The following is a 27,845-nucleotide window of genomic DNA, read 5'->3' as shown; positions in this document are numbered from 1 at the left end:
TTTTTTTTACATACCCTATTATGAATGTTTATTTCTTCTTTTACAGAAAGCGTTTGCAAAAGAGAAGTAAGGCATGAAGAGCCTGGTAAACTGTTTAAAATGACATGTTATGTTTATTGTCAGGATCCTTCATGGCCGAACAGATGGACGCAACGAGGAAACAACCTCGAAAATATTACTGATGTTTGATTACAAGTCAGTCCACATTACAAAACACATAAGTGGATAATAAACATTCTAACGCACATTTCACATGACCCTTACCCTACGGGACACGGATATGAGCTCAAGTCAAACAGTGTACTGATGGAGTCAGGTGAGATCCTCTCCAAGGCACATTTTTGGAGTTCCTTCCCATGTCAATTCATGACCACATCGGGGTGCTACGGTCAGGTCATGTGGTGAGGAGGGCTTCTGGTAAAACGCAATCCAACAACTGTCCTGCGTCAGCTCCACACACCTGTATCTATGTTCATATCGAAGATGAATGATTTCATTACCTTTTTTTTTTTTTTTTTAAACACAGACTACAACATCCACACAAACATGATTTCAGGTTTAAAGTACAACGGGGGGACAGAGGTATTTACTGACTCGTCACTGAGGTTCCTCGTTACATTCCAAATGAAACGGAGGATTCCCCTGATGAAGACAAAACAGCGAAAGCTGCTATCAAACTCTTCTAACTTCTACAGTAAAGATAGGAAAATAAAGGCACATGTACAGCGGCAAATCCCTCTTTCTTCTTTTGAGTCCGTTTTTTCTTTGTGTGTTGAGTTGTGGCTGGGGGGGGTCATCGCTCTACTGGTCGGCTGCTGTGACCAGTTCAAACCACTGCCTGAGGGCGTCGCTCAGGGTCTCCGGCAAGGCATTGACGTCTCGCAGGATGACGTAGAAGGGGAAGGGGAACTCCTCCATGTAGGAGCGGATCTCGGGCAGCTCTCCAGGCCCTTTGAATATGGGCACCTTGATGTCCAGGATGGAGTCCTGCAGCGCAGCACCAAGCTTAAGGTTACACTCTGTCCATTTCAAAAATAACATTTGAAAAAAAAAAAAAAAGAGGTCAAATTGTTCTTCACTTACCCGAGAGTTTGGGTTGTCGAGCGCCACAAACATGATGAACACGTTGGCGCTGCGTGCGGCGCGCACGGCCGCCATCACCCGCTCCTTCCCTTCCAGGAACAAACCCCGGCCGTCGGATACGATGACGAGCAGCTGGGCGGTCTCTGTGGAGGGGGGGGGGGGGGGGGGGGGCACAGGGTTAGGGTTGGGTCTGGTTTTGCTTTTATCGAGTGCCGTTTCCATTGTTCAACGGAAACACCTGTACGTCATCGGGAACAATGAGGGTGGGAATCCAAGTTCTGTTTTAAAACCTGTCAAACTACTCGTTTAACTGCTGAAGTTAACCGCAAGTTCTTTGTTACAATGAATATTTCAGTAACCACGTGACATTTACACATCAAACAGAGCAACATCTGCATTTATCTGAATTTGTGTTTGATCCACCGGATTAAATTAAGTCCAATGTTTTGGTTCTGGTTTTTGGCCGATGAGAAAAGGAAGCTCTTTGACCCCTAAATGTTCTTCTTCCCCAGCTGGTTGCCAACTCTGTTGTCTTTAAAAGGGCTGGACAGGCAGCGCTTTGACCAGGTTGAGAGGTGAAAGAAACCAAAACAATTGGGAGGTCAGAAAAAGCCTCACTATATATTTTTATGTTAAACGTGGTCATTTCATCCACAAAAACACAACCGCTAACATAAAAAAGCTTTAAAACTGGACAAAAGATGGTTATTTGGAATCTCTCAAAGGCCTACATTTCTTTCTCATTTATACGTTTGAATCCCTTATTGAATCTCAGATTCCATCTAAAGTCATCTTCTCGTCTTGAATGGTGTGGTGTTTCTAGAAGTATGCGCCTTGTGTCTGGAGCAGCTGATCCAGAAATAATCAGGAGCTATTTGTCACAGCAGTGCAGACTCAGACAGCAGAGTTATCTTGTGCTGGCTGAGCTGCTCCAGCTCCATGGAAACGAGATGTTTTAGTCTAAAAGTACTACAAACTCCCTCAGTCCACCAGGTACTTGAGAGGGAACTTGTATTCTGTATGTCCACGCCACGTTTATGATCTCCAATACTTTTATAAATGCTGAATGCTTTGGTGTTTGAACTAAACCAACAACGTGACACGTCATGGTGCAGATGTCGTGTTGTACACGCACACAAACTAAAAAAAGAAACCTTATGAAACTTCTCTCTCAGCATTCATTATGCGCATGTAACACTGTCTCGTGAGGAATAACTGTTGGATGTTCAAATATGCAGGTGGACGCCTTACCGGAGTTTAGAGATCCTGGAATCTGCTGTCGTGCTGCTAGAAACATTTTGGTTGATGTGTCTAAAAACTGCAGAGGGGAGGCAGGAGGAGACACACGATCAGTGGCGTCATGTGTTGAAGGCGAGCGTCACAGCAAAAACAGCATCACATTCTGCATCCAAATGTTTCAAACTTCACGCTATATGTCTTAATGTTATTTTTATCTGGAGCTTTGACTGGACTGGATTCACTGCTTACAGCGTCATGCCACTCAAATTAAAAAGATGTGCTTCATGTGATCAGTTTGTATGTGAAGTACAGTGTGTTGTTGGTATGTTGAAGCTGATGTATAGACAAACTGCTTTGGTATTATCTGACAGACATCACACTGTTCTAAAGAACTCCTATTTGTAACTGGCAGGTGTCATCAAAGAAAGTTGACCTTACATCACAGTAGAGGACTTTCTAACTTTCCATTACACGAGAATTGGAGACATTATTATAATAATTATTATTAAAATTATTTTGTCCCTTACTCGCCTCAGTGCTTTGGTACTACTTTCATTAGTCACTGGAGCAGCAGTACAAAGGAGGCACCCACCTGCGCTACTCGGGTCTTCTTCTGCTGGAACTGACAGAGCCTCAGAATTCGAGCCCCAGAGTCGTCGTTGAACTGCTGCTGGAAGGGATGGAGCAGCTGCACCTGCTCGCCAAAACTGATGCCACCAGCAGCCGTTAGAAGGTTACGTCACATTCGATACGCACACTATAACAGCACCACATCATGTTGTATCCGCACAATTATATATATATATATATATATATGCATCCCACTATACAAGCAGAACCTTACCTGCACACAGACACCTGTCCCACCTCCAGCAGAGTGAGAGCGTTGACGATCACAGAGAGGGATTCAAATGCAAGCTGCCACACAAACACAAACACGTTGAGTTCAGTAATATTTACAGGCAAAGCTTGTTTGGTTTGAATCCAGCGGTTGCCTCTCTGACGGTGCACGAGTCATCAGCAGCACTGCGGGGGCTCGCTCACCTGCTTGGAGTGGTTGTCCACCATGCTGGAGGAGTCGTCCACGGCCAGACAGATCTGGTACTCTCTCTTGCTGGGCTTGGTCCTCCTCAGCCAGATCTTGTCCTTGCGGAACTGACTGGCGATGTAAGGGATGACCTTCCTCATGTTCAGACGCTTCCCTGTGCGGTAATCCCCCCTTTTGGTGCGGCGGAACATCGTTTAGTTAATGCATTTTCCAGCGCGCGCACCTTTTGGAACGCGGCACTGGGAGGTGGCAAACAGCGCGCTTCAACACACGAAGGAGGGCTTCTCACTTGAGTTTGGCGGCCTGCGTGGGCTCCAGGATGAGGCGGAGCTGCTCACACAGCTGCTGGGACAGAGCCGAGGTCAGGTTCTGGTACTGGTGCCACATGGAAGCCGCTGCGCTCTCCTGAGCACGGACGAGAAGAATTTGGGGACGAGTTACAACCCAAACGTCATGCGATCACAGCTCCGCAGTTCGTGGACAGGTTTCATTGTGAAAGCACTCATTTGACATATTTTAAGGCCGTCAATCTTTTATCGTCACGGTGACGCCTCAAGTTCAATGTTCGCCACGGCGGACAATCTCGTTTCAAAAAGCCATTTCACGCATCAACCGCTTTTCAATAAGGGCAAAAAACCGCCTGCAGCGAGCAGGACAAGTTCAATCCAACTGCTGTTCCCCTTCAGTCTTTTCCGATTTCCAAATGCGCCTAAAGAAACGTGAGAGTGACGAGATGCCCCCCCGGATCAATGCTTGATGAGACAAGTAAAATTAAAAAGATATATATTGCTTTGTACTATTTTACAAGCAGCAAAAAAGACATTTTGAAAAAAGCTCCTGGGTCAGCCTCACCTCCTCCTGAGTTCCTGGAGCCAGTTTGTGCCAGGCCTCCAGCTGCAGCTCCATCTGCCTCCTGATCTCTTCTGGGTCGCTCTCTTCCTTCTGTAGACGCACACAACCACACACATGCAGTGTAAGCATTTTCTGATTTGATTATTTTACTTTTACCCATCCGTGGGGTCACCAGCAGCGAATGTTTTTGTAAAAAAAGAATGAAAAAGTAGTTTTGTACCTGCATGGTGTCCATCAGCAGCTCTGGAATCGTGTGAATTGTGGATTCGGTGCGTCGCTCTGCCAGCTCTTCTTCTACGGCCTTCTGCCGGTCCCTCAACCTCTCCTCTTTGTCCTCTTCTCCCTGCTTCTGTACCTCCATCTCCCCACTGTCCATACCTGCACAAGAGGAAGAGGCGGTGGGCCTCGATGTCAGAGGATGTTTTACCCCAGACCAACTGTGTATTCTGAGTGAGATACATTTTTCTTTTAAACAAAACAAAAACAACCTTCTAAAAAGTAAGTCCTATAAAATCTATAAATCCTATCCTATAAAAAAATCAACAGGGCAAAACAGGAAGTGAAGCGTCACCTTTCTGGGAGGCCTTGGTGGAGTCCAGCTGCTCAGGCTTGAGCTCCTGGACCTCAGCTGCCTGAAGGTCCTCCTGCTGCTTCTCTGTTTCCATGGCAACATCCTCATCATTCTGATCCTCCTGGTCCTGGTGAGGTCCCGCTGCTTTCTGCTGGTCAGCACTGGCCACATCTGTATACAAGAGAGATCGGCAAACATGACGTCCATTTGTCCACTTTAAAAGCTTGACCCCGATGGCTACCAAGAACGTTGATCGCCCACCGTATGTCTGAGCGTCGTAGGCCGACTCTCCCTGCTCGATGTGCTCGTACAGGTCAGACTCCTGCTGCGCATCGCTCTGCTTGCGGTCCTCAGCGCGCTCCGTGCTTCTCTCCATCGTGCGCAGGCGCTTGTTGACGCGTTCGTTGTAGTCGCCCGTCGACCGCTCGTTGTCGGCCTGACCCGGTTTCCTCTTGAAGCTCTGGAACGGCACGGGGAATAAACGGTGAGGTCAGCGCGCTGAGCGGGTGGAATGGGAAAGGAAGGGACAGCGGACCAGGCGGGCGCAGCCCGTCGTACCTGAGTCTTGCTCTTCGCCTGCGCCTGAGCGGCCATCCTGGCGGTGAGATTTGTCTGGTGGCCCTCCGATTGGCTGGCGTCAGCGGCTCCGCTCCCGTGCTCCTAACAAACCAGAAGAAATGCCAGATGACCTCTGCAGGGAGGGCTCATGGGCCTATGGGGGATCATGTCTGTGTGACATGAGCCCCCATAGGCTGCTGTGTGAGCAGCCAAAATATTTCACAGAGAATATTTAAATATATTGATAGCCATGAATTTGATTCAGATTTTTCTTTTTTATATCTCTATAAAACATTACTGCCGAGACATTTTAGGTTATTTATTTGACCTTGCTAAATAATTGGAATATTAAATTTTATCAAGCAGAATATTGTCATTAATTAAATTAAATATGTTGGTAGATGATCTATCCTCTGTGTTTGTTTTTTAAAGTTAACGCGTGAATTGATCAGATTAATGTGGCCGAGATTAACGCAACAAAAGATTTTTAACGCAGTTAACGCAACTTTGTTTTACTTCACTTTTGTGGTCATGGTGCAGGATGCCGTCACACCTCTCTGTACCAAAAGGAGAAACCGCGTAGGTCGTCTTTTATGATTCTCCAGGTGAAATCCACACAAATCCTAACTTTTACCTCTTTAGCTTGGTCTCTCTCTGAAGCCTCCCCTGCCAGCTCCACGGCTGTGTCACTCTGAACGTTCTGCTCTCCAGTCTGGCCGTCCGTGTTGTGCTCCTTCCTCTCCGCTGACTTGGGCTGCTCCTCATCAACGACTGCTCCTTCCTCCTCCTCCTCCTCCTGTAAGAATTAGACATTCAAACAGTGACAAACGGATTCATGGGTGTGTTCATCAAAAGGGTGCAGCGGTTGTTCTGGACGCACACACAAACCTTTGGTTTGGGTCCTTTGTCATTTGGAATAGTCAGATCTTCGTCCTTTCCTGCCTCCTGTCCTCTCTCCTCTTCCTCTTTCTCGGCACACTGCTCCTCTCCCTCTGCTTTCTCTCCCCCTTCCTCTTTCTCCTCCCCCTCCTCCTTCGCTTCCTCTTCAGTCTTGGGCTCCTGGTCTGTGTCTTCTCCCTGCTGGTCTGTCTGGTCCTCCTCCATCTTCTCTTCCCCCTCCTCCGCCTCTTCGTCTCCATCTTTCTGTCCGTCCCCCTTCTCATCCTGGGCCATGGCTTTCTCGTCCATGTCAAATGGATCCTCCTCTGAAGGGGGGGGGGGGGGGGGGTACATTAACATAACAATTCAAAGATCTGAATTAACAACCAAAAATACTGTCTCAAGCTTTCATTTTGATAGGGAACCTATTCAGTTTAGGGAGTCCATGTAGTAACACGAATGTGCCGGGTTTATGTACCTACAATGGAGTGTTCCCTAGCATTAAATAGCAGGGGTGGGTGGGGGTGCCTGGTTTCTGTCTGTTTGCGTTTTTGGACTAATTTAAGACCATACGGGGGTAGAAAACATAATGAAATGATCCATTTAACTGTTCATGCCTTTGAAGTCTGCAATTCAAAGGCATGAAGTAAAATGATGTTCAGTAATCACATAATCAAGAACATGTGTGTGGAGGCCAGTTCCAGAATCCCCATCCACTTGTAAACTAATTAAAGTCATGTTCAGACATAAATGCTCATTTGATCACTGAAACCCTCTGAGATTGCAGTCCTCGCTACTGCGTACGCTCTGGGAAACTGTTCTTGGTAGCACCAGGAAAGAACTTCTGTTGCTTGGTACAATCTATGTTCATTGACCACGACAGAGCAGGGGTGGTGTTTCTGTTTGGAGGCCTTGTAGGGCGATTTTACCGTCGCCCTCGCCCTCATCTCCAGCCTCGTCCTCCTGGTCCAGGTTCAGATCCTCAGGTAGATCCAGGGCCTCCGGCTCCGGCCTTTTGTCCTGTTGACCGTGGTAGGGGTCCACTTCATTCTCATCGAACTCCCGCTGAGCATGGATCAGAACATCAAACAAAACATCAACGCCGTGAAAATAAGAGGTGTGCTAAGCAGTTTTAAGGTTGGGGGATTTGTGAATGTCTTTACCTTTCAATAAAAACATTACCTCATCTCCTTGTTCATTGATTTTCTCTTTCTCCTCCGTGTCCATCTGTTCGTCTTTGTCCTGCCGTTTCTGGTCTTTGTTGGGGTCTGCCGCATCCAAGTTGTCGTCTTTCGCAACCAGCTCCGATTCCCCCTAACAACCCAGTGTTGACGGGAAATTAGGGCATATTGACAAAAGAAAAAAATCCATCTAGCCTAAATAAAGATTCACTTCAAAACAGCAAATGGAAATATCTGAAAGGCAGGTTTTTCATCTTTAAACTGCTGCACATGTTTCCTTCCCAAGCCTTTTGGTGATTACGTGTTCAGTACCTCGTCCATGCCCTGGCCGGACTCTTCTTCCTTGTCACTTCCTTCATCCCCGTCATCATCATCCTCATCATCATCCCCCCACATTCTCTCATCCAGAGTGTCCGTCTGTCCTTCACCCAAGTCACCCATCTTCTTATCCAGCTCCTCGTCCTCCTCTTTAGCCGAATCATCATCCTCTTCCCCTGCACACGGTTCAAAGAAAAATACACTCAGCTGGGATTCTTAACTTGCACATTATTTTGTAAGTTTTCACAATCTTGAATGTCCAAACACAGCCAGCGGTATCAACCGAGAGACACAACTGGAAGTGGAACAAACCCAAGAATGAGTGGGCCCCGCGAGGTGAATGGACAGTTACCTGCTTCATTCTCATCCTGGTCCTGCATTTTGCCATCAAAGTCCTCTGACATCTCGATAGCATTGTCCTCCGCCTTGATCTTTCCCTTATCCTCCTCTTCTTCCTTTTCCTGACCTTCTTGTAGAGTGTCCTCCACCTGAAAGATTGATATGATTCTTATTCCTTCAACTTAAGTTCTCAATAATAACTTGAGGAACTATATTTATTGTGGCTAGTCCCTACATGGCTTAGGTAGACATGCCATACATTGTTCTTTTAAATCCCAATGTCATGTCAGTTGTATTTGCATAATATACATAATACATAATTTTTATTTAAAACCACAACCAGTGCTTAAAACAAAGTCTCACAGCCTTCAGCAGCTTCCTTCATCACCTGCATTACAAACTCAGCTAACAAAGAGCAGAAGATGTTGTGGAAATCCTAAAACAAGCAAGCGAGTAGATCTCGAGTTGATCGGAATCAGTGAAATTACCTGATCTTCATTCTCAATCTTGTCACTGACGTCTTTGTTGCCCTCGCCCTCTCCTATGCCTCCGCCCTCATAGTCGTGAAACTCGGTGGCACCTTCTCCGTCTCCACCGGCCATCAGATCCTGAGGCAGGCAGAAACCCTGCGGAGGGGGCCACAACAAACATTAATCTACTGCTTTTAACCCTTAAGGAATAATGCCTCTACGGAACGGAAAGCTATTGGTGATGCATTTTGTCGGATTTAAATTGTTCTTCTTCTTTAGTTTTGCTAAGATTTGTCTTTTTAAATTCCATGAAAAAAAAGTAATCTATAGCAACCTCATAATCCGAAACTCATTAAAGGTTAAGATACTGCATTCAAAAGAGGCCTGGAGAGCGCTGTCCTCACACCTTGGGAGGGAGAAGGACATCATCTTTCTTGCAGATTACATAACCACCACTTTGTAGCAGAGAGTTCATGTTCCACATTGTATCCGTTCAATTGTCTAATAATTGGGATGTTTGTGGATTCACTGCACCAGGAGAAACGTCACCACTCTTACGGTATGTACCTATTTATTTATGTGTGAAATACTCTCCGAGATGAGAATGCGCGGCGTTTGTCATGTCCGTACCTTCTGGGCGAGCTCAGTGAAGATGCTGGCCAGCACAGACAGCAGTTTGCCGGTGCTCCTGTGCGCTCCCAGGGACACGGCCACGTAGTAACGCACCATGTCAGCGTAAATCCCCAGCAGAGGCTCCAGATGCACCAGCATCCTGCACGCTCTGTTCACCTCCTGAGCACACACACACACACACACGCACGCACACGCACACGCACACGCACACGCACACGCACACGCACACACACGCGCACACACGCGCGCGCGTTAATGGTAAAATACAACTAAGCTAAAATGCTGAGAGGATTTAAAGGAGTTTAATTGCCAAATGTCATCAGTTAAATGATATTGCTACACTTGGACTAATTGATTTACATCTAGATTAAAATCCTTTGGCTGTTATTAATTAAACTAATGGGACCAGTGGTCATTCAACATTTTGAAGTGATGTGAAAATGTACCCTTATTCTATACATATTTAGTCAAATTTGTTCTTATAAATTATAGGTAATTTATCTAATATAGTTAATTGAAATAAAGAAATTACTCAACAAAATATAATTTGTGGTTTTGGAACTGCACAGATTATATTTCAAAATAAGGGCACACTGTTATTCAAGGAGGAATACATTTTCAAACAACATAATACGAACTGGATGTCACAATAAGAATCAATTTAAATACAGGGATCTCTGAGTCGAACAACAGTTGCAATGCGGCTGGAAAAGAAAGTATTCTAATATTCTAAATGTCCCGTGAGCAGCTTCTCCTGGTACCTGGAGCTGAGGCGGCGGACAAGAGTCTCTGTGCATCTTCAGGCGGCTCAGTAGCTTCTCCAGCCCGCCACTAACATCTCCCACACACAGAGCCTCCACCTCGGCTGCCAGATCATCCTCCAGGAGCCGACTCAGATGGCCCGGCTTCAGCAGGTCCTCCATGGGCTCTTCTTCCTGCCCCTCCGCCTTCTCCGATCCCTCTGAAACATCACATGGCGTCAGAAACACGTTGCCATTCTCCACCTCTTTGGACTGTGTAGTCTATAGTAATGACAATATTCTGCCAACCTCATTCCAAGCTATTGTTATAAAATTGCAGATAAATTTGTTCAAGCCCAAAATAAATGATATAATAATTGAATTAATAATATCAGGCATCGGTCCAAGAAACACACTGCATTAAAGCTGTTCCTTCATAATGTTGTACAAGAAAAAGTTTGTGCAGCTAAACTGGAAGATGTAATGTGGGGAACCCTCACAGATGAATGTAGCAGCTCATGATGAATGTGTGCCGACTGCGTCGTTCTCACCTGTCTCACCACGCTGCTCTGTTTGTCTTTGTTGTTCTCTCTCCCTCCTCTTCACCAGCGTCTGGACAGCACACAGCACCGTGTTGATGTTTGTCTCCAGCTCAGCAGAGAATTCGCCGCAGAAGGCGGGCTGCTGATCTGTTAGGAGAGGTAGACGGGCAGAGTGAGCCGTGGAATCATTGAACTAAGAGCTATGTCTTCTGTCTGGGCAGGATGTTATTATTACTTGAAGGCGTATTAGTAGTAGGACCGTTGCATTCACCTGAGTGCTGCGTTCCAATGGAGAGCAGCTGGGTCTTCCAGGTTGTGAACTCGGTGATGCTAGCCTCCACCTGTCCTCTGACATACTGCAGGCTCTGGGCGATCGCCGGCCGGCTGCCCGGGCCGCCGACGCACAGGGCCGGGGTGAACAGCTGCTCCATGCTGGGCATCTGAGCCGCTACCTCTGCCAGCTGGTCGAAGGCCGAACAGCATGTGACAAAATGGTTCCTGTGTGAAAAAGTAACAATGTAGTTACTCCTACGCCAGATTTCATACATGAACCCCTCGAGTGATTGAGTTGTACCATGTGTGGAGGGCCGCCTCTGAGCTCTGCTGCGCCACATTGTCCAGCTCCGCCTTCAGGCCCAAAGTCTGCTTCAACGTCACATTCATGCTCTGGTTTAGGTGGCACCAAGTGGTGTCTCCCCTCCGGATCAGGCAGCCGGGGGGTTGGCGCGGGGCTGCCAGCGGGGACGGACACCTCAAGGTGTGCTGCCGGCCGCTGCTGGTCTCCTCCTTCTGCTGGAGGTCCTCCGGGCAGCACTGCAGCAGCCAGGCCAGCTGCTGCAGGAGGGTGGCACACTGGGCAGCCAGCACCTGGCCTTTGGTGACCCAACCTTGGAGAGAGGCCTGAGGCGGGAGGGCGCAGCCTGCGTCCTCACCGTGGCTTTGGAGGTGGGCCTGGATGCCCTGGACGCTGTTAGTTAGCCGTCTGAAGGTGGCAAGATAACAGGTCAGGGTACAGCATTGAGCAGAAGATGATACAATATAAAACTACCAGAAGCATTTATATTTTATTCTATGCTAAAGGTGTCATTTCCTCCAGAGATCAGGATTAAGACCATGAAGGAGACAGCTCTTTTTTATTGTAAAAATGGAAATCCTACAACCACATCCTTGTTAAATAGTTTCTGATAAACGATCGAGGTGAATCCTCGATGACCAACAAATGTTGGTCACGGAGTCCCACAAGGTTCTGTGCTTGGAACGATTTTATTTACCCTGTATATGCTTCCAATGTTATCAGAAAACACTGCATTAACTACCATAGTTATGCAGACAATACTCAATTGTATCTGTCGGTTGAGCCAGATGAGACCGACTAGCTAGCTATTAGACTTCTAGAATGTCTTGGAGACATCAAAACTGGGATGACTAGCAACTTTCTGAAAAACATAGCTGTGTGCTCGCAGCAGTCTGACCTGAGATGGACCCACTGCCCAGTGAGCTTGGCCAGTCGTTGCCTCTGTTTGAGGAGGAGCTTGAAAAGGTGAGAGGAGAAACCTCTACAGCGCTCAATGTTCCCCAGACCCAGCTCCTACAGCAAACACACACACACACACACAGTTCAAACTACAGGGCGACATGCTAAGACGTATAAACGTAGAGTGAGGAACTGCAGCAGAGGTTGAAAATCTTTCTAGTTGTTAACACAAGAGATAAACAATCTATACGCAAGGTGTCAACTTTTAGACAGAGAGCTGTAGGAGTAGTAAATGCAAAACTGTGTCACGTTGTGGACTATCAGACAAATGGGCATCTGTGTCTGACCTTGGCAGCTTGCTGGAGAGCCGTCAGTAGGGTTGTTCTTCTGGCCCACGAGCGGTAAAAGTACTTCTGACATCCGTCCCATGCCGTCAACAGCTCCGTGAACAACCTGCAGCAAAAGAAGACGGTGTCATCGACTTTTGTTTGCCAACTTTAACTTAAACCAAAAATAACATGACCTCCAAAGCTATATGAACAGCTTGTATTTACATGCTCTCGGCCTGCTCCTGGTTCCTCACAGCAGAGAGAGCGGTGCTCATCTCTAGCGGCTGCATACAGAGGGTTTGCTCTGGGTCAACTGTCCTGTTCCACGTTAGGCCTTTACGGTACGACAGACCTAAATGGGACCATGACACAAGGTTTGACTTAATAGTTCCCTCAATCCTTTATCACTAGGAGACGCTATTGATGATCTGTGAGAAACACTCACCTATTTCTCGGAGCATCTTGAACAGATCTGAGAGGGCTCTCTGCTTCTGCTGCAGGATGTGCTTGACCTCTGCTTTTTGCTTCTCCTTCTCTGCTGACATGTCAATGGTGAGGTTCTGCAGGTCACGTAGGTTGCTGATGACCTCGCCTGGTAAAGAAAGAGGAGAGACGAATACTGCATTAACACTGAAGCCAATGTAGTAGTGCAACAAATAAAGCAATGTGTGATGTAATGACAAATTCCTGATGAGCTAGGCCCAGGGTTTTAAGTAACTCAAACTTGCATCCTCTCTTATGGCCATTCGGAGCGACTCCTCTTGTTGTAAAATGCAGTCAGATGGTGGAGAAATCTATGAAAAAATACCCCTACTTCTTGCTTGAGTTATTACCTCAGTGACATTGTATACAGTCTCAATCTCAACCTTCTAGTCTTTTTGAGCACGGCATGATTTTCTTAAAAATAGCTTTGGCTACGCTGTTATTAGAAAGGTTGTAACCAGAGCTGTAAATGGCTTCTCTGCCAAGACATTATTCCTCCATAGTCAACATATGGTCACCAAGAGGGTGACATAACGTACCGCGACTAGAGTCCAAAAAACCCCACTTTACATACCATAGGGGGAGGTGACGATGACTTCTTGTATGCAATCTTGAGTATCTACAGAGACCCCGCCCTCGTATTGTATGTATTATTTACAACAGGGATTTTTACCAGTGAAGCAGTCCAGATCTTCAGCCAGCTCCGGCACTGGGTGTTTCTTCAGCAGCTGGACGCAAAGTTTCTTCATCTTCCTGGTCAGAACAGGCAGACGTCCCAGTAGAGATGAAGCATCAACTCCTTCTTTTGGTGCCTCCTGCTGAAATTCCCAGTTCAGCTTAGCGGATTCACTCATTGTTCATGAACGTAGAAAACATGGCTTGATAAAATGTGATCATAGCTAACAAAAAGGCAACACACTAATGGATGTAAACACTGGTACCTGCAGATCTCTGCCCTTCCCAGGCAGGCTACTCTTCAGCTCCTTATGAACCCTACGGATGGGCGTGTCCTCTGGGTTGGTGTCCACGCAGTCCAAACTGGCGCTGCTTCCCTGTTCCACCAGAGAAGGGACACTCGGACTATTCAGAGCCCCCTCGAACTTCTTGACAAACTTGAAGAGAGTCCTGAGAGAAAAGAACACAGGCAGAACAATGTCAGTGGCAGGGAGAGCATCTGTCCTTCCAAAGCAGGTTCTAGAAAACAAGCCACATCCCCCAAATTGTTTGTGGTCATCATTTACCGATGCGTCTTGTCCACCGACTGTTTGATGGACCAGAAACTGACATCGTTCCACTTGGAGATCTTGACAAAGTCCTGAGGGAAAAAGGATGTGCATGCACTGTGTTACTCAGATATGTGTGGACAAGGTTTCAGAGTATTGGTATGTGAACATAAAAAGGACATCAATATAAACCTTGAGCTCCTTCTCGATGGGCTGCCTGAGCTGCACGATCCTGGTCTGGATGCAGTCAGAAAACTGACTGTAGTATTTGTGAAGATTCCACAACAGGCTGGACAATGATTCTATGTAAGAAGGACAGAGTTATCAGGTCATCCATCGACAACAGTGCAGCTACAGCCAAAAAGCTACAAATACTAGATGTGAGCCTGTTTTGACCTGTACAGGATACACGGGTCATACACCTTCACCCTTTCACAGGCAGAATGGAGAAGGACCACTCTCATTCAGACTTGTTGGGTTAAGATACACATGTATGGAGAGGGGAAGGCTGACCTCCTTGTTGTGGCTGGTTGGGGATCAGCAGGAGGTGGCAGTGGAAGCTCAGCAGCATGCTTAGGCGAGTGTGGAACTCTCCCAGGGTGGAGCCCTCCATGAAGGCCTGGAGGGTGGAGGTCACTGAGGAGAGGGAGAGGCGCTCCACCTCCTCATCTGGAGAGAACATTAACAGGAAGACAAAAAAGCCTGAGCAGTCATAGCATTTCATATATTTTTTCCACTTAGAGATGTGTAAGGATTGATAAGCAAGTTAAAGATGGGCTTCTTTTTGGCTTAAAATACATATAATTAAAGATGTATCACACCTATAAATATACTTTAAAAGGAAAAAGTTTTCAATGTCAGTTGATTGATTAAAATGACAGTTGTTTTCACAAATAAATAAACATCTGTATCAGCATCGTTGTGAACCAACACCCACTCAGAGCCATTGTGTACGTACCCGTGTTAGCATCAGCCCTGTGTTGCTCCACATATCTCTCCACTAGCTGGTAGATGGAGAACCAGTGTTTGGTGGATTTCTCAGTGTGCCGCTTCACCGCATTGTCCAGACTGCTTGACCAGCAACTACCACACAAGAGACAGAAGAGGACACATTGACATATTTGTCATGGGCTTGTATAACAGCTGCAAAAAAACCCACAGTATAAGTACAAAACTGCAGTTCCACGTTTAATCTCTGTGGTATCTAAAAACATGAAATCACAACAGAGGGTGGTGGCTGGATTCAAGGTGCATGTGTCTTACTTGAGCTCCTGTTTGCGCCACTGGATAATGAGTTGGGTAACGGGTTCCAGCTCTTTCCGCAGAGAGACCGACCGGCTGGCGTTATTCTCCCAGTCCTGAGAGGACCAGCAAAGAACAGATGAGCAAAAACACTAGACTTTAGACACTCACTATCAAAATACTACATGGCACATAAAGAAATCTTGCTGAGAGTGCTCACCTGTGCTTTACAGAGAAGGATCTCTAGCCCATTGAGGAACTTGGCCAGTGGACTGGCGAGGGTGAAAGCCATGATCCTCTCCACAACCGCAGTCAGCTGGAAAACCAATGTCTCATAAGAGTCCGCTTCTACAGCAGGACATTACCTAGGTGGTCCACAGACCACACGGGTCACTTGGAATGATATGCATCTGTCGTAACACCTTTATGGCTAGAATTGGAGAGTGATGTCAATGCAATGGCTAAAATGAATGAGACTCTACTATGAACACGATTTGTTGTGGGGCGTGAGGCACAAGATTATATAATTATAGTATTAGACACCAATCAAAAGTCAGTTGAATGAAGGCATGTCTGAAGTTCCCTTCTGACTCCATCAAAGTGACTACAATCAGTCCTTGTTAAACCCTGTGTCAAAAATGTTGGTGTGATATTTGATCCTACTCTCCATTTTGACAGGAGGATAATGTCATAGATTTGATCCTGGGAAAAACCAAAACATCACCATAAAGAAACCTTGCTTCCTGTTATATTTGGTTTAAGACAATAAATCCCAATATTCTAATGTACCGCAGGCTTTGATGTAGTTATCTGACCTGCATGAGAGCTGGGTGCTCTGGCCAGTCATCTAGTCTTTGCTTCACTGCCACACTCAGCTGCTCCAGGACAGGAAGACAAAGGCGGGCCTCGCTCATGTTGGGCTGCTGGTAGAAGTCATACGATCCTTCTGAGGCGACAGACAGACCATCGGGACCGCCCGACCCCTGCACAGTGTTCTGCAGCAGGGCGGAGAGCAGCAGTTCACTGCCTGTGAGCTGCTGATCCAGTTCGGCATCTGGGGGGCAAGCGCAGAAGTCAAGACACACTTTAATTCAGTTGACAAAAGTACGTTTCTACTTTAAACCCGTAAAACTGACAGAAGACACTAACCAATGAGATGATAGAAGCGCGACATCACAGGGGAAACAATCTGATAAGAAGAGACCAGGGCTCTGATGTGTTCTCTGCTGTGATTGGCTGGTATCGTGCTCTGGTACCACAGTGACTGGGCGTATCCCAGGCAGAGGCGCTGATGGACCTGGACCATTGTGTTCATAGCAGCCGGAGACAGGAAGCTGCCCTCGATGGACTCCTCCTGAAGCCTGACTTCCTCCTCTGTAAGACCAGAGTCTGCTGTTCCCTCTAGACTCGACTGGGTCACGATGTCTGCAAAGTCCTAATGAAGAACGAACAGAGATCACCAAAGAGTCCAACATTGACCGTTGTATCCTCTACTTGCCATGTCTAAATTTAGTCAAAAGTAAAGACTTCTTGCTCTGTCCCAAACCTCTTAAAACTCACAAGAGCAATCGTAATTTATAGTGATGATATTTGATCATAATAGCTATAAAAGGTTTTCAGACGCAGTTCTAAACTGTGAAAGGAAAAAAAAACAGCATGATACTGATTACTGAAACATGAGAAATACAACTATAACCCAAAAATCAGTTGAACTAATTTCAAAAGCAAGACTTTATATGGAAACAGTAGATCGCAACGCCTCTCAACATCTATTGATAGAAATTCATTCATCCTAAAAATCATACAGGCAGTTTCTGAGATTTGCCATTTAACAATCAATTTAGGGACTACAAATGGGCCAGTGTGTTGAAGCTTCAGCAAGATCTGACCAGAGGTGAGGATACCTGGTTAAACTGAGGGAACTGGCGTCTGAAGTCCCTCTCCTCCTGCTCTTCCTCAGTCAGTCCCGAGCCGTGCAGTCGACTGCGGTTGCGGTACAGACTGGCCTCCATCTGCTCTCGCTCTCTCTTCAACCTCTCTTGTTCATCCCACTCGTTCACTAGAGCCTGAGGAGTCAGCAACAGTAACCATTTGGATTTGGAAAGCTGGACAAAAATCCTTCAAACGCTAAACCAGTTATCAATCTCTCTGACCTGACAGATGTGTCGGAAGAGGCTGCGTGACTCTGGGCTGAACTCCCCCGTGGACAGGGTGTGACACTGCAGATACAGCAGAGAGTTCAAGTGCAGCGTGGAGGATTGGGGCACCACATGCTCGGGGTCCTGATGCTGTGGCAGGAGCTTTGCCAGGCAGCGCAGAATGTCCAGGCAGGCTCTGGAGCAAAGGAAGTCTGCCCGGGCCAGGTAGGACGGCAGGCTGGGGGACAGCGAGGGGAAGGCCAGCAGACAGGACACCAACTTGGGCAGACCAGGCACAGGCGTGAGCGAGGCGGCCACCTGGGAGGCCACCAGCCGCATCCCGTGCCTGAGCTGGAGGATGCCGGTGCGCACCGGCCCGACCACATCGGGGTACATGGGGTAGTCTTCCAGCAGCCTCTGGCAGAAGCGCTTGTGAGAGTTCTGCCACACAGCCTCCTCCTTCAGCAGGCCCTGAACGGCTGACCGGGACTTGGACTTGGAGGAGCCCTGCAAAGCCTTCAGCAGGTGCGACAACAGGGTTTCCACAGCAGTTGCTTGGCCAATGCTGCACAGGTAGTGCTGCAGCTCCTGGAAGAGGCGCCCATACTGGGGTTCATGTGGGCGAGAGGCCTGCTTCCTGGAGAGCTCAGCTATCTGATCCTTCACCTGCTGCATACGGATCCACAGGTACCTGCACCAACAAGTCAGAAACATATAACAAGCAGGTCTGGAAACCGTGGGTGACTGTAACCATTCCTCCTCCCCATATTGGCTCTAAGGCAATATATTCCTTATACAGAAGGACAAGTGTGCATTGTGCTCAACATCTCAGCTAACTCAGCTAAATTCATGAAATGCGGGATGTGAGGATCCCAGGACAGAGGATGTCGTATGCGTAGACATTGTAAAGCACTCTGAGGCACATTCATGGCGATGCAAAATAAAATAAAATTGAATTGAAAAATGAAATCAATGGGAAATCTGACCTCTCGGGTCACATCGAGACTTGGATTAATTGTTGAGTTTTTTGTTGTATCATCACATCAAATTTTGCTGCTTCTCACCTGATTCTAGGATGTTGGAAGCCATCAGTGGTGCTGCTCTCCCCCAGCTCTGCTCCGGTCAGCAACTGAGATGACAGGCTGCGTCCTCTCCACTCCTCCTGCAGCAAAGCCAGCTGTGACAGACAAAAGGGACATGCCCGTCTCATCATCAGGCAAAAGTATTTTAAACCACCTTCCAATGACCACCAACAAGGTATCCCAAAAAATCCCATTGAAATAATTAATAAAATATTTAACGCTGCAGTTCAGTTTCTGAAGACACAATTGGAAGTTGCTTTTTACCTTCAACAGTTAGTTTCTTATAATTCCATGACAGAACAGTACAATGAAATTTTTGTTTAAAATGAATATATATATATATTCATTTGACAAAATGAGTTGAAAAAGACTAGAAGTAACTGACCTCTTGTTGTAAGTAGTTGAGTTTGTAGGCCCTCTTCACAGCTGGATCAAAGATAGTTTGAGGAGTCCACACTTTGATCTGCAGCAGGCCCATGTTGACCCAGAACACTCCAGACCGGGCCAGTTGGTTCGAGCCTTGGACTTTGCTTTGGACGTACTGCTGCAGACAGGTGATGCAGGCCTCAACCAGGCCGTTAGGGAGCAGGTTAGACGGCATGAAGTCTCTGAAGATCGTCTGGATCTCCTGCGCAGCTATCAGAGGGTCAGGGTCCTCCACCAGGCTCTCGCAGCTCTCCATGTAGCCCTCCTGCAGACTGGGAGGCAGCAGGTCAGCCATGCTCTGAAGCTGGCGACGCAGGACCGCGCCTTGGAGCCTAAAGTCTGTGCCCCTAAGGGAGGTATGACGGTGATTAGTAAGCCCCAAAAATGATAGATGCTCGTAGAAGGGAAAATGCATTTTTCCATGTTTTCAATTTACTTGAACTCAGCCAGTGCAGGGAGAGCCATATTATCCCACAACACAGCAGACACATCCTGCAGCTGCTGGATCCTCTCCTTCCACTCCCCCAGGGTGACGTGGGAGAGGGAAAGGAGGGCCGCCCCTGATGGTTCCCATCGACCTCTGGTCTCACTGCTGCAGAGCACTCCCAGCATGCAACACGACCACACTGCTTTACTGAGCAAGGCCGGCCCCTAAAAACAACATGGACGTGTATTGAATCGGCAAAAAAAAAAAATCGGTCGTAAATACAGTGACATTAACAAGAGACGTTAAAGGTCGGTACCACGCTGTCTGCTCCGCGGGGCAGCTTAGCAGATAGCTGGGTCTTGGGACTTAGTGGGTCCCATTTCAGCCAGAGGTCGGGATCTGAGGTCACACTGCTGGTCCACAGGGCGGACAGAGCCTCAGATAGCAGCTCACACCACACAAACTGCAGCTCCTCAGCCGGCTGAAAAAGAGTGATAGTCAATAATGAGCAATACTCTTCATGTTTGAAGCATTTTATGTGATAATACAGTAGGAGAGCAGACAAAAACAAATATGATAGCCTGGGAGGCATCCAAGGCCCCTGGGCCACTCCTCAACAATCTGTTTGAATGCATTTTTTGGCTTATATACAGCGGGTGAAATAAGTAGTGAACACGTCACCATTTTCTGTGCCATTTCACATTATTACACATAACTTTATTTCTGAACTGCTCTGTTTTGGTTTCTTTGTATCTATGTATTGCTTGGATACCAACATCTGGTGAAAATGTCATGTCAATAGCTCCTTTGGAAATATATTTACTGAGAAAAATTGTGTCGTGTTCAACACTTATTTCATTCGCTGTATATGGGTCAAACTGGCACTGTATGTTTTGATCACCTATTTAATACAATAGGGGCAGTAAATAGGGCTGGACCCAAATATGACTGTCCTAAATTGGAGTTGGATTTTTGGGCTATACAGGATTCAGTATTGTAGCGTGTGCTTCTAGTCTGTGTTAGTGCACATGAACTGCGATTGTGCCCCACTGGCTCGGATATATTATATAACTGAAACCATAGTTCACTGACCCTGTCACTGCTGAGCAGGAACCACAGCGGTTGGAGCTGACTGACGTTCATCGGAGTGGACTGGAGGCAGTAGCGCAAGTGTCTGGAGAGTTCTCGGCGCAAGCTGTCCTCAGCCTCCGGGTCGCTGCAAGTCAACGGGAAGGATTCACTACGGAGCCCATCACATGTCTCAACATCAGTCCGCACATGCACTAATGCTATGTCAAGGAAGAGGTAGAGCTTTACCCTGGAGAGAGGGCCAGGTGCAGCAGGTCGGTGCTGAGTCGCAGCTGGTTGAGTACAGCCAGTTCCTCCATCAGGGGCCACAGCTGCGCCCTGCGGCTGAGCTGCTGCAGCTCCTCTCTGGACAGCTGGACTCCTTCCTCTGGCTCCTCGCCCTCAGGCAGGGAGCACATCTCCAGCAGCCCTCTGGAGGTCATCTGTTGCTGCTGCTGCTCCACGCTCAACACCAACCTCTCCAACACTCCTGACAGTGTGAAATTTAAATGGAGACCGTTTAATTTCACGCTGTTTTTGTTTTTTTGAGTTTCTATGGAAGACCAAACGTCCCCTTCCCCGTTAAGTGTCCCATGCCATGCACACTGCAATGTCTATTTCGCCCCACAATATAAGCATGATGGACAAGGCTAATTATTAAATGATACATATTGTTCAAATCTGAACATTAGATGTGAAGATGTGAAATCGTTTATCCTAATGGGAGTATGTGCCGATTGAATTACAGATTACTGATTGAAGTCCACCCTTGCCCTCATGCAGAAACCACTAGTACAGAGGAAATATAAAGAATGGTACACAGTTGGACAGATGTGCCAAACAACGAACTGACGGGCACCCTCACTCGGCCCCACAGCCACTAGAGCGATGCAGCCACAGCTCACCGGACTTCTGTGGATCCAGTTGGTTGTTGGCCAGCAGAACGAGGCCCCAGGCCTCCAGGAGACTCTCTTTGATGTCTAGCCCGAGCCCGGCGCCCTGGAGCCGAACCAGCTCCTGCTTCCACGGACCTGTGGTGCCATCCAGCCTTAGATCGCTGACATCCAGGGCTTTGCTCAGGAGCCGGAGGCGAGACGCACACTCAGCCACTGACTCCAGCTGGAGAAGACGATGGAAATGGTTCAGTTTGTGAGGTAACGCAGAAGCAGAGATTACACTTAACAAGCTTTAAAAGATTTATTTTGGGGTTTTCAGAACTATATTAAACAAGACAGAATTAGATAGCAAAGAAGGTAAACATTAAACCACTGATGATGAATAGATATCTGCTGATGAAGGACCTCCTGACCTTGAACGGCAGAGCTTTCCCAAGGGTTTTCTGGATCCCCTTCAGAGCGGTGGCCACAGACACCGGGGTGGACAGAACTGTTTGGATGGCTGTTGAGACCGCCTGCAGCTCCTGGTGACCTCTGGAGCACAGCACATTCACAAGTGTAAGTCAGTCAAATAAATGAACCACAGACATTCTGCATAAAAATTAAAAAAACATGCCGTAGTGCAATTGTAGCATATTAGTAATATATCAAATACAAATGTATGCCAGATAAACAGCCCTATTGCAATCTCTGTACTTTTAGAGCAAAGCTAAATAAATAAAAGCAATTAAACATAGAGCTACATCATTGTGGAGTTATAATAAGTAGTGTAGAAAGTGCTCACTCAAATGTGGTGTCAGTATCTCCCAGCAGCAGCTGGGGCAGGTGGAGGATGAGGTGCTTCTGCACCCACTGCCAGTGCAGAGACAGCACAGAGATGCCCTGCGAGTCGGCCGGCAGGGTGCTGCAGACATCCCAGAAACGATCAAGCCACTGCAGCAGCTGCAGGATCTAAACATGTGTCGACAGGTAGAGCACCGTGAGCGAGGTCAACCAAAGGCATTTTAATTCCATCATTTTTATGATACATTTAATAGTGATTCACCTGTGCAACTTATTTAATTACCCAGCAAAGAGTCATGTAGACATGCTTTTAATTACTGTTGCAGTAGAAGTAAAGGAGGTAGAACAGGTAGCAATTGAAGAAGCATGAGAAGAGTTTTAGTGGTGATAGTTGCAATAGCAGTGGCGCTAATATTAATGGGAGCAGTGATGATGTAATGGAAAGCCTTCAAATAAACAAGCAAACCACGTTCTATAAGGTAGTGGCGGACCGTCCACAGCCCCGCAGCAGGTTCAGAAACCAGGGGCCAAGCAATCGATAGCGATAAAAGGAGCAGTTGCAGTAGCAGAAGATATAGGTGTACACACAACAAGGTGTTTACTGGACAAAGTGAAAATGGACATTTTGGGTTCTGACCTCAAACATAATGTGGTCAGAGATGTAGGGCTGTCCGCTTTGGACGGCCTGCAGAGTGAACAAATCCCACAAGTCAAAGAAGGCCCGCAGGTGCATCAGCACTGGGTGGGGCAGGTGACCAATATCCACAGTCCCTGTGTGAAGAGGAAGACGCAGATTGCACAAACTGAGTTAGGAACTACAAGTAGGTCTCAGGTGTTGAGAACTTTGCTACGCATGAGTTACACTTCTATCAGTTCATATAACCCAAAGTGTGCTAAATGCTGAGCATACCTTTGCTGAAGGCCGTGGCTATTCTCAGGGCACAGTCCTGAGCGGACAGGTTGATAGCACAGGTGCAGATGACAGACCGCTCCTCTCGGTCCATCATCAGAACAATCCTAACACACACATGCACGCACGCACAAAGGTTAGGCTTATTTTATACATTGACACACAGGACCTAACTCACACTTGTATAGCATGTATACATGCATATTTATCTAGTTTAGCAATCTTTAAAGATATTTTCCATCAGCAATGTATGAGCAGAGGGCCTCAGGCAAAATTCAAGCAGGATTAAGTTAACAGGAAACCTGCAGCGTACCGGTTTGCAACGGCGTTCAGTGCCTCCAGGAACTCCATGTATCTTTCCTCGTCCTCAAAGTTGCACTTGTTAGCCAAGATATCCAGGTACTGTTTGTTCCATCGCATGTCGACCAGAATCCTGTATTCATCTGGTAAAGTAACAGAATTCTTTTTGCTTTCACGTTCAGGCCATTAACTCCATAATGTAATATAAATCATAATACTAGAGCTCAGAGCTAATTCACACAACCCCATTGCCTCCTCACCTTGATGAGAATTCTAAATAGGGTGCTTTTCTTTTTTTAAACAGAAGAACAGACCAAAGGTTTACCTTTGCTGTGAGGTTGCAGCAACTCTGTTAGTGATTTGCCCTTGGCAGCAAGTTTGCTACCAAACACAGCCTTCAGAGCCCTGTTTCCTGCCTCCACCTGGACCAGCGCCGGATCTGAAAGAGTCAAGAACCACATAGTGTCAGGATCCACGGTACTGGATTGTTCTGGACAAATGCGTTCACTTTAATTTTAGCAAGTAAGTGGAATCTCAAACTTAAAATATCTTAAATAAGAGCTAAAAAAGGGTTCTTCCTGTTGGGCTGAGGTTGTACCCGGAGCCACTTGCTTCTGAGGAAACTGCTTTTGTACATAATAAGTTAGGTTAGACGTTTTATACCCTATGGAAACAAGCCAACAAAACCTACATGTTCTAGTTAGCATAACCTTGGAGGTATATTAAATTCATGGAAATCTATCATTAGAAGTGAATACCTTATCTTTGAAGAGAAGTCTGAGATGTTGTGTTTGTGTGTGCGGAGACACCAACCTGGAGCGTTTTTGTAGCTCTTCCCCAGGTGTGAGAGCCAGCTGCTGCGGAGGATCCAGTCTCCGTGAGAGGCCCTCTCAGTGAGCAGCCTGACTGCAGTGGGGATCAGCCTCAGCATGTCTCCTTCCGCCAGATCCACTACTCCTCCAGAGAACATCAGACCTTCGTGGACTCCGCTGCTCTGCAGCGCTCTCTGCAGGTCGCTGAGGCTTAGAGGTCTATTGCTGTGGAAGACGGAACAAGAACGCATCAGACGTGCGGTTACACTTCATCTGGCATTACAAGAAAAGTTATCCCCGGTACTACAACTCCTTTTAGGGGATGAATGTTCCGCTTTTTCATGTGAACTGATAATTCATCAACATCCCTGAGTACCTTTCAATTAAGCTCTTTTAAGACATTTTGCTTCAACTGGAACTTTTGGTGCTTTTAACTGCTTTTAACACATCTTTATTTTATTACCTCCCTCTACATTGTTTGGGTCCTTCCAGCACACATTCACATAGGTAGGTCCTTACCGCTTGCCCTGCAGGCTGAGGGTGTTCAGACAAAAGGAGAGGACCTGTCCGTCTCTGAGGACAGCGGAGAAGCAAGAGTCCTCCGTGGAGAGAAGGGCTGACGGGAACCCGTCGGGCCAAACGCCGGCACACAGCAGCCCGCTTCCCCAGTCCTCCGTGTCCAGGATGGCCAAGTGCTGCTCTATCACCTGTTGGGCTTGCTGGATGGGAAATAGAACACTGTTTATTCATCCCCAGAGGAGCATGATTCTGCTCACTGGATGTCTTTAAGCTAGAGGAAATGGAGAAAAGCCTTTGGATTTATAATTCAACGATCAAGCGCAAGTTGTTTATTAGGGTTCAAGGGGCTGAGTATTGCAAATATTACAATTGGGGAAGCATTGATACCTTTTGGCTAGCAGTGGTGCGTTGACAGAGTGAGTAGGCCTCTCCGCAGGCTTGCTGCAGGGCGCCGGGTAAATCCACACCTCGCTGCAGCTGGCAGGACAGCAGGGTTGCGGCATGGAGCAGGGAGGCCACTGATGAGGCCGGGGAATCTAAATGATACAGGATAGTCGTTATTTTGGTTCTGCAGGTTGACTGTGAACACACGCATTCGTTAGCATTATTCAGCGCTCACCCCAAATGGCCGATTTAATGCTTTTGTGTATTTCGATCAGAAGATCACACACACAGTCCCCGGTCACCCCTGCAGTGTGAAGCAGGGTCTTCAGGTCCAGGGTGTCCCAGCAGGACCCCTCATGTTCCCCTGGGATGTACACCTCCACCCCTCTGTTCCTCATGGCCCGGGAGAGCTCCCCATGTGCTGGGTCCATGGTCAGGAACAACCTGCCACACACACACACACACACACACACAACGCTGAGCATGCACTTCTTCGATGACTTCAGCAAGACGGGAACAGGCTCAAGTATTGCTACCTGAAGTTGGGATGAGGGGTGATTTTGGGGGTCTTCCCGTCTATGACGCCGCGTTCGTTGATGGTGAGGGATCCACCGGGCTCCAGCAGAGCATTGAGGCGATCCAGGACGGACGCGCTAAGAGAACAATATTCAAACAATCCAATTTGCTAAATAATTTGACCTACAAATAAAAATTCAATCTCAAACTTGGGAAAAGTGATTCCTCAAATTTCCAATTCTATAGCGGTTCTGTTTCCACTCACCTGCAGAAGTTGACGTTGTCCATGAGCAGCCAGTCCCCGGCCTGCAGGGCCTGGACCAGCATACCATCCAGCCACTCGAAGCCTCCGTTTGTCCAGCCGTCCTCCAGCTGCGCCAGACGCTCCTTCAGCAGGGTGAAGTCCATCTGCAGCTTGGACATGTCTGGAAGACAAAAAAAAACAAGGGAGTTATACCACTGGAAACCAATTGTTATACTCACAAGAAAACCAAGCTAATATTGGGACTCTACTTGGCCATTACCGGTGAAGACTTTGAGCTTGGTGTTGAGTTTCTGCAGGAGAAGGATGATGACCTCCAGCTTGTTTAGGGCCTCCGAGTTGATGGTCCCCCCGGTTCTCTGCAGTCCGTTCTCCTTCAGCCAGTGGCAGAACAGACCCCATGTCTGCAGCAGGAACTCTGTGTCTTGGATGCCGACATCCAGCGACATCAGGCCCCGCCTTATTACCATGGTGACAATGTAGTCCACACTCTCCAGCACTTGCTGCCACGGCCGCATGATGTCAACCTGAAGTAAGAAAAGGGTGGCGAGCCGTGTGTTTAGGTTGCTTCAAGAAAGTCAAAGAGCTCAAGCGAGGTGGACAAACAAGTTCCCGATTACCTGTTCAAAGCCTCCCAGCAGCTCTGTGGTGTCCATGGCGCTGTTCATGGCCATGACCCGGAGGCGGTGTCCCGTCAGCAGAGCCAATAGTCTCGCCAGGCTGGTTTTCCCGCTGGCCGTGGGGCCGACCAGTATGGTCATCCAGCCCATCTCCACACACTTCATCAGGGACTCCAGGGGCCGCAGCGCCTGGTGTGTGATGGACAGCGGAGGGTCGAGGGCCACGGGAGCCCCGCCGCTGCGCGGCAGGACGGAGAACCCCACCTATAGGGGTGAATCAAGAGGAAATAAATCCTTTGTGTGTACAGTTTAAAACATTTGCGTGTGAAAAATCCTTTTTGTTGTTTCGACAAACCTGCAGGTTGAGGGGAGTGATGTGGAACTGTCTGGAGCCGCTGGAAGGCTCTGAGTCCTCGCCGAACACCTTCCGAAACACGGACAGAACCTGCGTGCAGGGGGGAGGATCTTCACAAACTGAACCGTGCCAAACAACTGTCCCATACTTCAGTACCTACATCACTGATGGTGTCCACTGAGTGCAGAAAGGTGAGGGAATTTAATATGCAAAAAATAAAGTCACTTAATGGCATGTAGGCCACAGCATTAGCTTATTATTTTGAGCTGTTAATTCTAAAGAGTCTATTTGACTCCAAGTGGACCATAATTTACAAAACGAAGATCATAATGTATTGAAGAAAGCCTTGAAACTACAAATTGAGAGCATGAACGGATGTTTACTGAGGGAATATAGATTTTGGATTAGAAATAATATTTAAGGAATTTCCTCATTAGCCTTACTACAGGACACCACATGTTGCTGATTGGCCTCTATCCTTCAATATGATTACCACCCAAGCTCTTAAAATCTTACAGAATCCTTGACGTGGGGGACCTGTCGTTTTATTTTGAAGTGGTTTACCGCAAACAGATTGAGTGGTTAGAATAATCCAACACAAAAAGCCTCTATAACCAAAAACTTGGCTCTCTTGTCCACTTTCACAAGCATCTACAATGCCATGATCGTGCCAGCTCTCCCTACAAAGAAACCAGTTCAAAAAGAAAACCCCTCAGTAAATATATTTATCTTGTGGTCATATATAATCTTTAGTATGTTCTCAATGTTACGCAAAGCCAAAATGCCTTATGTGAAATAATTTAGACAATAAAAATGAGACAAATTTAAGGAAAAAACATAATCTGTTAAGAATAGGGATTCTTGAAAAAACTCAAAACTTTAATCCAGTGACACACTGATACAATCTTCTCGTGATCTCTCGAGTACCATCAAGGAATATTGTACCTGAGCCTTGTCAGCCTCCGCTCTCATCCTGTCTGCAAACACCAAGGCTACATGCTGGCCCGGGTTGAAGAATCCCGGGGACTGGTCAGCTTGCATCAGCTGACACCAGCGGAACATGTCCCGCAGGTTGAACTCCCAGGGACTTCCCTTATGACCCCACCGCCGCTCCACACACACCTCCTGGACAAGCTGTTGGAG

General features: G+C 47.2%; 1 protein-coding gene across 1 annotated transcript in view; it reads right to left on the bottom strand.

Annotated features, from left to right (window-relative positions):
- mdn1 (midasin AAA ATPase 1) overlaps window positions 1-27,845 on the bottom strand; it is a 45,356-nt gene continuing 17,511 nt past the window's right edge. The window contains exons 40-102 of the mRNA XM_037448661.2: window positions 27,648-27,836; window positions 26,703-26,792; window positions 26,348-26,611; window positions 25,990-26,254; window positions 25,731-25,890; window positions 25,486-25,602; window positions 25,185-25,393; window positions 24,953-25,101; window positions 24,566-24,765; window positions 24,048-24,271; window positions 23,560-23,673; window positions 23,248-23,377; window positions 22,935-23,041; window positions 22,662-22,795; window positions 22,026-22,192; window positions 21,655-21,775; window positions 21,251-21,464; window positions 20,595-20,835; window positions 20,370-20,493; window positions 19,594-19,758; window positions 19,287-19,501; window positions 18,810-19,197; window positions 18,407-18,519; window positions 17,358-18,033; window positions 17,109-17,270; window positions 16,354-16,639; window positions 16,020-16,258; window positions 15,425-15,520; window positions 15,226-15,320; window positions 14,921-15,045; window positions 14,476-14,631; window positions 14,155-14,264; window positions 13,981-14,054; window positions 13,681-13,864; window positions 13,413-13,557; window positions 12,702-12,848; window positions 12,482-12,608; window positions 12,275-12,380; window positions 11,926-12,041; window positions 11,028-11,435; window positions 10,725-10,951; window positions 10,463-10,600; window positions 9,933-10,132; window positions 9,169-9,330; window positions 8,557-8,694; window positions 8,082-8,217; window positions 7,724-7,905; window positions 7,413-7,544; window positions 7,160-7,295; window positions 6,240-6,556; window positions 5,986-6,147; window positions 5,352-5,453; window positions 5,055-5,253; window positions 4,794-4,964; window positions 4,443-4,600; window positions 4,223-4,312; window positions 3,660-3,775; window positions 3,367-3,541; window positions 3,167-3,240; window positions 2,915-3,029; window positions 2,335-2,401; window positions 1,084-1,226; window positions 1-987 (exon numbers count right to left, since the gene is read on the bottom strand). Coding sequence (XP_037304558.2) covers window positions 802-987; window positions 1,084-1,226; window positions 2,335-2,401; window positions 2,915-3,029; window positions 3,167-3,240; window positions 3,367-3,541; window positions 3,660-3,775; window positions 4,223-4,312; window positions 4,443-4,600; window positions 4,794-4,964; window positions 5,055-5,253; window positions 5,352-5,453; window positions 5,986-6,147; window positions 6,240-6,556; window positions 7,160-7,295; window positions 7,413-7,544; window positions 7,724-7,905; window positions 8,082-8,217; window positions 8,557-8,694; window positions 9,169-9,330; window positions 9,933-10,132; window positions 10,463-10,600; window positions 10,725-10,951; window positions 11,028-11,435; window positions 11,926-12,041; window positions 12,275-12,380; window positions 12,482-12,608; window positions 12,702-12,848; window positions 13,413-13,557; window positions 13,681-13,864; window positions 13,981-14,054; window positions 14,155-14,264; window positions 14,476-14,631; window positions 14,921-15,045; window positions 15,226-15,320; window positions 15,425-15,520; window positions 16,020-16,258; window positions 16,354-16,639; window positions 17,109-17,270; window positions 17,358-18,033; window positions 18,407-18,519; window positions 18,810-19,197; window positions 19,287-19,501; window positions 19,594-19,758; window positions 20,370-20,493; window positions 20,595-20,835; window positions 21,251-21,464; window positions 21,655-21,775; window positions 22,026-22,192; window positions 22,662-22,795; window positions 22,935-23,041; window positions 23,248-23,377; window positions 23,560-23,673; window positions 24,048-24,271; window positions 24,566-24,765; window positions 24,953-25,101; window positions 25,185-25,393; window positions 25,486-25,602; window positions 25,731-25,890; window positions 25,990-26,254; window positions 26,348-26,611; window positions 26,703-26,792; window positions 27,648-27,836 — 10,878 coding nt within the window. The 3' untranslated portion in view covers window positions 1-801. The remainder of the gene's footprint in view (window positions 988-1,083; window positions 1,227-2,334; window positions 2,402-2,914; window positions 3,030-3,166; window positions 3,241-3,366; window positions 3,542-3,659; window positions 3,776-4,222; window positions 4,313-4,442; window positions 4,601-4,793; window positions 4,965-5,054; window positions 5,254-5,351; window positions 5,454-5,985; window positions 6,148-6,239; window positions 6,557-7,159; window positions 7,296-7,412; window positions 7,545-7,723; window positions 7,906-8,081; window positions 8,218-8,556; window positions 8,695-9,168; window positions 9,331-9,932; window positions 10,133-10,462; window positions 10,601-10,724; window positions 10,952-11,027; window positions 11,436-11,925; window positions 12,042-12,274; window positions 12,381-12,481; window positions 12,609-12,701; window positions 12,849-13,412; window positions 13,558-13,680; window positions 13,865-13,980; window positions 14,055-14,154; window positions 14,265-14,475; window positions 14,632-14,920; window positions 15,046-15,225; window positions 15,321-15,424; window positions 15,521-16,019; window positions 16,259-16,353; window positions 16,640-17,108; window positions 17,271-17,357; window positions 18,034-18,406; window positions 18,520-18,809; window positions 19,198-19,286; window positions 19,502-19,593; window positions 19,759-20,369; window positions 20,494-20,594; window positions 20,836-21,250; window positions 21,465-21,654; window positions 21,776-22,025; window positions 22,193-22,661; window positions 22,796-22,934; window positions 23,042-23,247; window positions 23,378-23,559; window positions 23,674-24,047; window positions 24,272-24,565; window positions 24,766-24,952; window positions 25,102-25,184; window positions 25,394-25,485; window positions 25,603-25,730; window positions 25,891-25,989; window positions 26,255-26,347; window positions 26,612-26,702; window positions 26,793-27,647; window positions 27,837-27,845) is intronic.

This window comes from Pungitius pungitius, chromosome 20 (genome assembly GCF_949316345.1).
Source record: "Pungitius pungitius chromosome 20, fPunPun2.1, whole genome shotgun sequence".
Taxonomy (NCBI): Eukaryota; Metazoa; Chordata; class Actinopteri; order Perciformes; family Gasterosteidae; genus Pungitius; species Pungitius pungitius.
This window is presented reverse-complemented; position numbering and strand designations above follow the sequence as displayed.